The following is a 12497-nucleotide window of genomic DNA, read 5'->3' as shown; positions in this document are numbered from 1 at the left end:
TCCAATCTAGCAAGCAGATTGGTTGTTGAACTGCTTCCACAGGATGATGGCGGCAACAAGTATGATCTGATTTGGACTTGAAAAACACAAGATCAATGATGGGAGGCTGATGGAGAGAATGTCTCAGGGAGACTGAAGTGTGGTAACACAGAGATTTTCAAGAACAGTGCCAAAAGCAAACAGAAATTAGAACCTGATTCAGAGGAAACAATATTTGTTTTACCCTTTCATGAACGAGAGGAACATTATTGATACACTGTGTCAGAGTCAAAATGCAGTTACTTTAAGATGAAACACCATTTCACAACTACATATTTAAATTTCTCCTTCAAAAATTTCATTTCATAGGCAATACTCCATTAGATGCCCATCTTAGTTTCCAGACTAAAAAACAGGCAGAATCCTTTCAGTGAAGTATCAACCTGTGATCCTGAATCTAATATGCAATAGAATTTAACAAATCCACAGATCACTATAGTATACACCATATTCATAATTCATCACATTTCTAATGCCTCAAAATGTAGAAATGTGCTTCAAGGAAAGAAGTTAAAGCATTTGTTATTTTATCAATTTCACTTTCAGTTAAAGAGACAAGAAACTTTTTAAGAGAACATACTTTCTTACCTCTATATTGTTATTCATTAACCCACAAGCATCAGCAAAGTCTGGATGTTTGGTATTGATATAAGCTAACTCAATGGCCACCAGATTATGAACCTGCAATGCAAGACATTCCCAGATCAAAAATTCAGGGAGTAAACCTAATGTCAGAGCAGAGCAATGACCTACAATGCTGGCAAGCACAGCTTAACTGCCCATAGCAAAAGACCACTCAGTCACAAACCACCTACAATATGTGAACCAGGGAGAGACAGCTCACTGTGAGGAACGATAAGAATACAAAACAATTTTTGCTTTTCACATCTAATGCAGGGTCAAATACTGAAACACTCTTTACTCTGCAACAGGCAGTCAAATCAGACCTTTATATTAAAACATATTTATTTAAAGGTACAAGCTGAACTTTTAGTTTTCACCAGCTAAAGGGCATTACAAGTCTCTGAAACACACAGAATAAGGACTACAATTTAATTTTCATCACTGCATCCCAAACTCTACAGTAAACATACATTCCATTACAAGGGAGGGAAATAACCCATATGAGGAAGACTAGAAGATATTAAGTTGAAATTTTGTAAAATACTTCTTGGGAGATTGAAACATAGGGGACAACATGCTTAACCCTAAGCCCACCCTTTTGTTGTATATGTATCTATAATATAGAAGAGGATTCAAAATGTGTACATATTAAATAACTATCAATTTAACAAATAAGATTCCTTTAATAACTTGGGTTCCTGAGTCTGCAAACAGAAGCATCAAGACTCCAGAAAACATATACTTTTACCAGCAAAATTACAGTAGATGAAAACTTACCATTTCATTTGTGACAGGAAGTCTCTTACGCAAAAGACAGGTTACTACTTCAACTATGGAATCGTGCAATTTAGGAAACCTCAGTAATTCCTAAAAACAACCAAAATTTCACTCGTGAGAAGTTTTTAAGCAAGTAATCACACACCCACAGGCACGCGCCAGTAATTACAATCCCAGTTGTAAAGCATGCATTTTTACCTGTGTACTGTAATTACTACAGTGCTGGATAATCCTCTGCATTTCCTCATGAACCAGCTCCACACAACGTAAGCTTGGTTCTTCCAGACGTTTGATTTGCCTTTTTACCAGCAACTCAAAGGAAACTTCAGGAACAAACAAGGCAGGACGGGGACCCTGTTTCAAAAGAAGGGAAAAAGCTGCTAGGTGGTATATAAAACGTGATGAATTTCTAAGAAGTAGTATCTGATGAGGCCCAGAATAAATCAGGTCACAGTGACATCTCAAGTAGATGTAAAAGCTGTAAGTTGCTATCTTTAAGTCAAAATGTATTAAACAATGATTAACAAGCATCCTTATAGAATCTTGCAGATTTCTACCTACTCATGTCACTTTAGGCTTACAAATCTGAACAATGCTTTTTTGTGAATCCACATTTTGATGAAATCTATTATAAAGGTAAAGACATTTTCTTTCTAATTTCAGAGAGAGAAATTGCCATTCTTTATTGGACAGTCTTGGGCATCTAATACCGTATCAACAAGATAGTTCAGTTTCATGTTTGGAGTAATTGCATTTATGACCATACAGACCCCAATGCTTAGCTACACATATAACATTTTTTACCTGAAATATGACATCTTTCCTGTAACTAAATCCCATTTTTACATTTTACATGTACAGGAGGATAGGAACATACACACAGATCATTGTTATGGAGTACCTCATGCTCCAAGACCATTAACTGCCTGTCTGTCCACACACAACAGACACAGTACAAAAGCAGACTGACATGTCTGACATCCAAAGTCAAGCTTGAAGGAGTGAACATTTTATTATACACTGCAAAATTTAAAAGTGGCCTTACTCTGTTAATTCTCAGCAACACCAATTCCAATATTAGCAAGAATCCAAATCTGTCAGGAAAACCCTGAATCATTTCAAAGTTGTGCCCCTTATATAGAAGTAAACCTTAGGTTCCTATCTAACATACAGCCACACACTCAAATACAGAAGAACACTCACAGTGGCATTTCTAATGGCAGTCAGAATGTCAATTGTGTTAAGGCCACCCAGAGGGTCAACAGATTCTAAAGTTCTTCCAAAAGTCTCATGAAAAATATAACAGATTCTGGCTCCACCACATCTGAAAGAAGAAAATAACAACTGAAGTAGCAAATATGAAGAAAAAAGCTCTCATTGACAACCTTTTTTACAGTTGCTTGGATTCAAACATTTTCAAGTATATTATGGCAGTAGTAATACTGCCTGTGAGAGCCAGTAAGAGCCACTGGGTCAACTAAACCACTCAGTCAATATTCCTGGAAAACATTTGTACTTACAGCTCTGAAGTCTCTATGTATTTTGCTGTTCCTTCAATAGTGTTACAATATTCTGTGGCAAATTTGGTGATCAGCTGCAATAAAGTAGCACTTTTGTCTTCAACAGGTTCCCCATAGCTGTTCAGTAGAGACTGGTACTGGGCAGCTAAAACATTAATTCTGGTTTTCAGTTCTGGCAAGCAATCCCTGATATGATGCATCAGCAATCTAAAAATAGAAAACAGTCCCTCATAAGAAGGGAGGAAAACTTTCAGCTTCATCACCTCCATCAAGATAGAGAAGAGACACAAAAAAAAAACCAACAGAAAAGATTTACTGGGAAAATTACAGTGAATTCAGAAACCGAGAGAACCAGAGTTTGCAACCAGTTTTCCTTATTGCATTACTGTACAGCACCAAAAGAGACACTAAGGGTAGAAAGGTCTGCACATATGTCTAACACATCAGTTTCTGTCTTCAAGGAATACCTGTTCAGTGTTCTAGCAAGATACTTGGTTCCATTTCGATTGGCGAGGGAAGGATATTTCTTTTGAAGAAACCCATACTCATCACGAATGGAATCAGCCACGCTCTTCTTATTGTTAATATCCAGCTGACTCCTGAAGGTAAAAGGCAGAGTTACACACTAGTTACTGGATGCAAAGTAAAAGTAATTTACACTTCTGCTTTTCTGGACAGAACATTAAACAGCTGGTTTTGCTTTACACACATAACTCACCTTCCTTAGACTTTAAAGGTTTTTATTTGTTTCTCCATGCAGCATAGTCAACAAATTGATATTGGCAGCAACTATACACAGAGTGAGCAATGCTTTTATCAAAACTACACGAGATTTGACCTAAGTAAGGTAAAAAAAATACAGCAAACAGCTCCACAGCCAGATGCACTTAGGACTAATATATACAGGACCTGTGCTGGATCAGAGCCAATGTGAACAGAAGCACCCTTTCAAGGTGAAGGACAACAGCAGAAGTGGTGACACCACAATTCTTTTACAAGTGTCCCTACTCCTCTCTTCATTAGCAGTTGGTTGAGTGGAAGAACAAAGTGAGCAACAAGCTTCTCACTTGCTTATTCAGAAGTTTGTTTCAACATTGTCACCTTATTCTTCAAACTATATCCATGGCTAAAAAAGCAGAAGCATTACTTCATATTAACAGAGTTTTAAAAATAGCACCAATGTGCCCACACAGACCTATTCACTACTCCAATGATGCCAAGTTTGACTGGAATCACTCTTCCCATGAGCACATCCATAGCATCAGTGCCAGCATCCATGAGATCCAGCTTTGTGATAACAGCAAGGGTTCTTCGACCTACCAAAAGGAAAACACTCACAGGGATGTTCTGATTTGATCAGAGTAACTAAAACTCATAACTCAGCGAATGAAGAATTAGTGACCTAAATTCATTAAATAGATGTATATTGCCCATCTAAACCAGGAGGTTAACACACAGAGGATTTATCTGGAACCTTAATATTTCCTGAGCTCTTGGTCTGAAACAAATATGCCAAGAACTTTTTATTTAAACTATAACACACTTTTTGAGTCCAAGAAAATAAATCAGCATCTCAGTAAAATCAGTAAGTTCTTTGGTCTTGAAACTTTCATGTGAGTGTAGCTACTTTAGTACTGTAGGTTTTCACTATATAGTATTACTCCTGTAGAATCTGCAACATGATCTGCCACTCTAGACCTTTAAGTTTCAGAATTTTGGGAAGTGATCCAAAAGACGCTGTCAATCATTTTTAAAGGAATAAAATAAAAGGGATATCTTGAACCAGGACAGTTTAACTGAGCAGACTGCCAGAAGAGGCTTCCCTCAAGGTTATGTGGCAGATAAGCAAAGCAGACTTGGAGCTTTGAAACAACCAAGAAATGTTACATTTTATGAGAAATAAAAATTTGAGGTACCAACACTAAATTTTATCTTAATTTCTGTATGCTTATTTTCCAAGTGTATTAATCCACGTTCTTTCAAAACACACAGTGCCATTTGTTAGTCAATGGTACTAACAGCACTTTGCAAAAGCAAGAAGCAGGCAGCCAGTAGCTTCAGATCTGTTTCGAAGTCCTTAGGTAAATATAAAATTATAATCTTCCTACTCCATTAAATCAGTCAGTTCTCCCACATAAATTCAGGGCACCAAAACTGATCTTATCCTTACCAGAAGTCACTAAACTAACAGTCAGACATCAATTACTAGCTGCAGGGTGGCATATTTTCTCTACCAAAGGAAATAATGTTGGACAATAAAGCATGAAGTTGCCCCAACAGACCACTGTGAACTACTAAAACTCTGAAAACCCCCAACATTCTAACACCATTTTGCTGCTGTGGAATGAGAAGTGACCCCATGACTGCTAGAATAGATATTTGGTCTGCTGGCAAGCCAGAATCTACCAGTTATTGACTCATCCCAGCATTCTCTTGAGTTGCAGAGACTGCAGCAAGAAGTCTTTAAGCAAATACAAAACTAACATTTTCTAGGAAATGTGGTGACATTTATTTTTCTTACTATATTTTGCTCAAACAACTTCAGTTTTATTTTAGGATTGAATTTTAAAAAGCAGTTGAATTACAGTATGCAGTTAGCTTTGGTGCTTACCATCTGGATCCACCTCCCGAGCTATTTTTAGGGCTTCAGAAGTGGCCATGTCTGTGTTGGCAGCTGTGACTGCCAGGATAATGGAATTGGGATTGCTGATGAACTGAAGGATGAGCTCTCTTATTTGAAGTTCAATGTCTTTAGGCTGATCACCAACAGGAACCTTGAGAAAAAAACAAGATGGAACTGTTCAAAATTGTGTCTTTATGCCTGCATGAGGCTTGATGTCCAAGAACCACGTACACAACTGGCAGAGTGGGGTGTGGATGTGTGCTTGGGCAGGGAAAGAAGTCATCTTGTCATCTTCATGTCTCAGAAAATTACTCCATATGTAACCTGAACAAGCAGGATCTGAACATTTCTCTTAGGATATCCTCACTTTATACAGCCTCTTCCACAAAATACACGTAGCCACTCCTGGAGAAGCAATGTGGAAGAGACTTTCCAAGTTGCCGAATACTCATCTATCTGCAGGTACAGCTCTGAGACCTGGAGTGCTACCTCTTCTATGGAAAAGAACATGCAGCCACACACCTACTATCACTTATATGTATAAAGAGGAAAAACATAAGCAAATCTATCTCTGACATCAGCAAAGTGCAGCAGAAACCCAAATCTTACCCCAGAAGACAGTGACATGTCAGATTTACATAACACTACTTAACGCCAGGAAAGCAGTTTATCTAGCAATGCAGAACAATGGCAAAGAGTGAACAGGCACACCTTGTTCAAAAATACACACTGAGTCAGAAGAGGAGCATTTTGCACCTTACCTTTGTCATTCCAGGTAAGTCCACAAGAGTCAGATTTACAACATTAGATGAAAAAATCTTAAGATGAATTGGTTCAGGACTGATCCCCTAGAAATACATTAATAAGAAGTAATAATTACTGCCCTGGATTATTTAAATTCATCATATGAAAATCCAAAGGCTGTAGTTTCATACTAAAAAGAATTTCTTTCACCATATACCTTAGAACACACAGCAAGGAAAAAAGCCAACTATCTGTCAACCAATTGTTTTATCTTTGTAAGCAGCCAGTTTTATAATTACACATATAACCAGGTATGTAGAAAAATGAAAGCAAGTTTAACTGAATGTTTATTTTTTGCACTTTTATTACAGAATCCCGAAGTAAAGCAAAAACTCTGACTTTCAGCTGAAGTAATTGTTCTCATGAACACAGTGAAAACATCTCAAGATAGCAAGAAGTATTCCCATTGTTCTTCATGAGAACAGTTAAATGCTTTTCACTCCTAGCTGCTGAAACTCTTTAAGAAAGGTTTAAGCAGCAAGAAAATCAATAGAAGACAACAGATGGACAGTGCAGGATTTACCTTATTGTTTCCTGAAATCCTCTCTGTTTCATTTTCTATTTCCTGACGAATTTCATCAAAATCTGTATAGATCTGAAGGAAGAAAAAAAAAAGTTTAAAAATTAAAGACAGCCTTCACTTACTTAACTGCAAAATAATGTTCTGTTCTCCAAGGGACGGTGAAAATCTCTAAGTATACAGAATGTCAAAAAATACATAAGAATTACTAGTAGCCCTTAAACTGATGCAAACGGGAATGATCAGTGCTAAAAATTACAAAAATTGGTATTTAATCTGTTGACTAATTCTGTGAGATGGCAGTTACTAAGACTTATAACCAATGTCAGACACAAGTTGTTAATTTGTGTCCATCTACAGAGAATTCCAAATAGTTAATTCCATTTTGAGTCTAGTTGTAATCCTTTGAAGTCAATAAGCAAAATGTGGCCTAAACCACTTCTCATCTTGAAGAGGACAAAGGGCAGTTTCATTTTCAAATTTTCCCACTCTTGTAAAAACTGCTCTCCTGCCACCAACCAAAAAAGGTTAGCACAGAGCTACCCTTCCACTGATTCCCTCTCTATTCCTCTCTATCTCTCCTTCAATTTTTAGCACTGCCTAGAAGGTGAGAAAATCAGCTTAAAATAATAAACACATCTATCATTTATCTGCCAACAAAAATATGACATTCTTCAAGCAAGAATTAAGCCTTCCCTCTTTCCTGAGGTGCTAAGTCATCTCAGTTTGTGCTCCTTCACCCTGATGCATATGAGGTTCTTCCTTCTTTCTCACAGCTTTCTAATAAACCTCTGAAGTAGCCAATTCTTCAATGGACTGAAATGACTTGTGCTTACACCTTGTCTTTGTGACATTAATTCTAATTTTGGCAGTGCACAAAACAGAACAATCAACAAAATAACCCAAATAGGACTATGGTAACTCAGCAGAATCAATTACATGCACAACAGACATTTTATGTTTTCAAAAGCATTCTACTCATAAAAAGCAAAACACAAAATCCTCAATATTGTACCATATAGTACAGCAGGTATAATAATACCAATAAACATCTTCATTTCAGGAAAGTCAAGGGAAGAGAAAACAGAATAAAGTATATATCTGTTAACATATTTATGACACACACTTCATCAAAAGAGTAAACATACCTTATTTTTGGTATGAAGAAATTTACCCCATTCTGCAGCATCTACCTCTGAAAACAAAAATGGATACATGAGAAAAATGTAGACGTTTCACTAACATTTTTTCCAAGGCCTGGTCACTGAAAACTACAAGATTTTTTTTTCAAGCAGCAAAAGAAAAACTTAGTTAGCTTTCTACAGTTAGATGTTAAATAGCTCAGTATAAGTAGATTTATGATTCTGTCTACTGAAACATTGCACCTCACTACTATGTCTAATTTGTCTCACACAAGGTCCACCTTCCTAACTATGACTGAGCCAATCATCTATCCTGCAATCCTTCAGAAATGGTCTTGTTCACTAAATATCAGCTTGTAACAGAAAACAAAAGAATTATTAGCAATAGCTTAAAAACCTGGGAAAGAAAAGGCTAGCATTAGCATCTTTTTTTCTAAACCATGCAAGTGAGATCAAATTACAGCTGAAAGAAAAAGTTAGAAAAACCTGCAGAACTAAAAGCAAGCAAACAGAAAATACATAAGAATTCTGCATAACGAAGAAGCCTTAGGAGAACATGTCTCTTCCCAAATCTGTCAAGGACCAAACATCTCCACTCTTGTCAGTCACCACTGAGGTCCAGAATTACTTGGGGACTATGCAAGAGCAGTCCCAGAAACAGCAAAGGAGGTTTTGCTCAATTTCTGCTTTGTAGCACAAGCAGCAGTTTTGAGTCACACTGCAAGATAGTCGCTTTTTCACTATTAGGTTTCCAAGTATTAGAGGCAAGTTCCATTTTCAATTTTTAGTTCGGGCTCATTTCCTCTGTGCTCCCTGAAACAGCAGTCTGCTCTACAAGAACTGTCCATAAGAAACCTGGCCCTTTGGCAAACACATGGTTTACCTACAATCAAGTAATCTTTCAAAACATTTTTTTCACTAAAGTTGAAATTTAAGAAAGTTGATCAACAAAGATTTTTCTTTTTTAAGGATTTGGGAATTAAAAGTGCAGGAAGTTCTATGAAGTAGCAACGGCACAGAGAAAAGCAAAAATTATCTCATTCTAATGCAGCAAGGTCAGAAAACTGAAAATCAATCAGATCACAAGACAGCAAAATAATCACCACAGTAGCTGAAGTGTAAAAGGAAAAGTGTAATCAACCAAGAGTTATGTGGCATGAAATGTAGGTGATTAGAGTATATAAGCATGCACTTCAGGTGTAGGGAGACAAAGCAAGTGGATAAAGGCAACCTTTAGCAAGGTGTCTTGAATTTTTCCATGTAGCAGGGTCTGCAGTTAAAGAGAAACAGCATAGAATGGCATTTAACATTTTTAATCATATTTAATATAGCATTTTATTCACTTTCAGTACCAGATTCTATTACAAAGAGCACAAATGCATGCAGACAGATGTACATGCTATTCTAGTATTGATGAAAGTGTGTAAGACATTAGCAATATGCACAGAAATAAGACATTAACTAAACACATATAAACGATGCCTATTAATCAGATATTCTATACAATAAAGTTGATGATGACTATTATTGCCATACACCTAATTCCAACAGATCAACATATTTTCTTATCTGAGCACAGAAAACAGCTCAACAGAGCTAAACTTCTTTGGCAAAATATGATTCTCATAATTTACTCATAGGAAGAACCACAAAGAGTAAAGAAACTTTTCTAATGTCATTGGAAGTAGTGTTACTGTATGGGAAGGAAATCTGATGCTGTGTATCAATATTTTTAAGACTCAATTAAAGAATAACATCAGTTCTGAGACAGATTTAAGAAGAGACAACATATGCATTACCCTTCTCAACTTTTAATTTTTCAATATATTTATGGAAATTTCATTACAAAAAAACCACAACTTCTTATTGAGGGGCTGATGAATTTAAAATGATATTTTCCTCTGATGTCTGTAAACACCCTGAAAGTGCAAACAGCAAAACAAACTGGTTTGTGGTTTTTTGTTTGTGCCTGTTTGGTACAAAATTCAGGTAGCATGACAATAATCAACTCATCTGTTTGAAAAGCTTATTTCATCTGGAGAGTTGATGTCTTGTTCAGTCAAAGGTGTGTGCATCAATAGAAATACGATTTTGATGGACTGGATCTGTTAAGGAAAGATTTTTTTAACCCAAAATTTCATCCCTACAGGCACAAAAGCTATAAAGAAAATATCATTAGGAAAAAGCTTTTGTTTGTATTGGTTGGTAAATAGGCAAAATGACATACCAGTCTCCAAAATAAGTGTAAAATGAAAGGGTTCCTCCATTCCAGGTTATTTAACGGTTTTATTTACTGTTTAGAGGAAATAAAGTAAAATGCACATAGAGGAAGAACTATAGTATGTTCAGTATTTACTGCTCATCTCCTCTTGAAAATTGAATCCAAGGGAGTAAAGAGAGGCCTAAAGCCAGGAAGAAAAACACACTGTTACATTTGAAAGATATGGATCAAGTACTCTATAGTTATGTCCCTCCTTGGGAGATTATTTCCTTCTCAGACACTGTTTTAGTCTCAAATGATTCTCCTTCTGGTGGCAAATTCTGGTGTGAATTTGCAGCCAGCTACTAGGCTTAGTTCTTTGTATAAATAATTTTTTTCAGTATTATCTATAAGCTTCTTAAAATAAATATTAAAAAAACACACTCAGGTCAGAGACACTTCATTTTAACTTGCTAACACCTATGGAAAAGTTTCCCAATAGATCTAATTTAATGGAAAGGAGTTTTTAGGAAAGGAGGAAGGATTTGCATTTCTCTAAATGTAACAATGCTCAAGGCAAGGAGAAAGTGTTTTGATTAGCCTACATTCAGCAACCCACCCTTCTGGTTTCCACAAAGAATGTTTTTTTATCACTCATTTAACTGGTAAATCAGTCTTCCCTCAGTTATGTTACGTTTTGGAAGCTTTTCAGGCAATACCTTCAGAAGACTTAAGTGCCTGATTACACTAAAGATTAAATGCTAAAGATAAAGGTGTGAGCAAACAACACTTTGGTCATGATGAAATCCAGTATTACACATTAAAATAAATTACTAAAACAACAGCTATTAAGAACACACAGATCCTGCTTTTCAAAAAAAAAAAAAAAAAAAGGCAAAAAAAAACCACCCAAAAAAAACCCCCACCACATCTTGTGAATAAAGCAATAGTCTCTTATTTTTCTGGTTTTCCATATCATGTAGTAACACCTGCAAACCTTAATTAATACCATATATTACTTGACTTTTCTCAGGACTGCCCTCCACCAAACTGTACTTGTTATGTCCTACTCTATAACATTCCTTTAAGAAACTCAATAAAATACAAAAATTACTGACTTCAGTTATTCATGTATCTCCTCTCCCTTTATAAAGCAATAAAAATTTTACTCATTTCCAATGGGAGAAGCTGCTGGGAGTCATAAAAGGCCACCACTGTAGAGGATTTCCTGCAGTATGGCAATGAGAACTTCCCAAATACTAACTGCTGTACCATTTTTCCCATCCTTGACACCAACTAGACAGCAAGCAATTTTGAGGGAAAGCTCTTATCTCTAGTGGCTTCTACAAAGCCAAGCCCAGTGAAGCAGGCCGCACTGTTTGGGAGCTAGGGGTAAGAGATTCCTATCTGAAGTAGACAACAAAAGGCTGACAAAAATGTTGTTTTATCAAGCAATGGATCTGTATTAATTATTCCTGTGTTCTGTATCAATTCTATCTGTTCAGAATTTGAACAATGTTCCGTTTCCTATCTTGGAACAAAGGAAAAAAAGGAACCAACAAGCATTTACTACTTGGCCACTGGTATGTTCTCTCTGATTTTCCATTTCTGGACTACCATTATAGGTCTTCACTGCAAGGACAATTTAATAATTCACAAGACCAGGCCCAGTTCTCTGGTAAGTGCTGCTTCTCTTGCAATTTGATCAGAGAACACCACAGTGTGGTATCATTGCATCAAACACACCATATGTGCTGAATCACTAGAGGCCAACAATAAACCAGCAAAAGCATGATGAGAACATTTCCCTCCCATCAAATTACACACATTCTCTGTAGAATATACAGATCAGACAGTTATAAAAATATAGAACTTCACATTTAATGGAAAATTTATCTGCTATTTTCTGACTCTCTTGATTTATTGCAGTGATCACAGTACAAAGGGTATCACTTGTCCCTCTGTAAGTGAACAGCACAGTCAAAAGTGCTTTGTGTTAAAAACTGGGAAGCTTTCTGGATGCCAACACTCCAAGAGAGGTAAAATTAAAGCTTGTAAGAACCACCATAGCTATTTTGAAATAGCTATGTTAATACATAATACCAGTAGAGCAAGCATTAGGATGGATACAGGTGACAATCACAAAACAGAAGTCAAAAGAGAAGAGAGAGTTGTATAAAACTAAAACTGTGTGCACAGAGAATTGAATGCCAGCATTCAGAAAGCAGCATGCCAAGACTGATTCTCT

At 36.4% G+C, this 12497-nt stretch overlaps 1 protein-coding gene across 4 annotated transcripts in view; it reads right to left on the bottom strand.

Annotated features, from left to right (window-relative positions):
• Nucleotides 1–12497, bottom strand: part of DNM1L (dynamin 1 like) — a 35512-nt gene that overhangs the window by 9622 nt on the left and 13393 nt on the right. For 2 of the 4 annotated variants that reach the window (XM_030263287.4, XM_030263289.4), the window contains exons 3-14: nt 9281–9319; nt 8056–8102; nt 6911–6982; nt 6345–6431; nt 5572–5734; nt 4156–4276; nt 3428–3559; nt 2961–3167; nt 2644–2764; nt 1639–1794; nt 1441–1530; nt 628–720 (exon numbers count right to left, since the gene is read on the bottom strand). In XM_030263287.4, coding sequence (XP_030119147.1) covers nt 628–720; nt 1441–1530; nt 1639–1794; nt 2644–2764; nt 2961–3167; nt 3428–3559; nt 4156–4276; nt 5572–5734; nt 6345–6431; nt 6911–6982; nt 8056–8102; nt 9281–9319 — 1328 coding nt within the window. The remainder of the gene's footprint in view (nt 1–627; nt 721–1440; nt 1531–1638; nt 1795–2643; nt 2765–2960; nt 3168–3427; nt 3560–4155; nt 4277–5571; nt 5735–6344; nt 6432–6910; nt 6983–8055; nt 8103–9280; nt 9320–12497) is intronic. The other 2 variants (XM_030263288.4, XM_030263290.4) reach the window with 1 other exon arrangement.

The sequence above is a fragment of the Taeniopygia guttata genome, chromosome 1A (genome assembly GCF_048771995.1).
Source record: "Taeniopygia guttata chromosome 1A, bTaeGut7.mat, whole genome shotgun sequence".
NCBI lineage: Eukaryota > Metazoa > Chordata > Aves > Passeriformes > Estrildidae > Taeniopygia > Taeniopygia guttata.
This window is presented reverse-complemented; position numbering and strand designations above follow the sequence as displayed.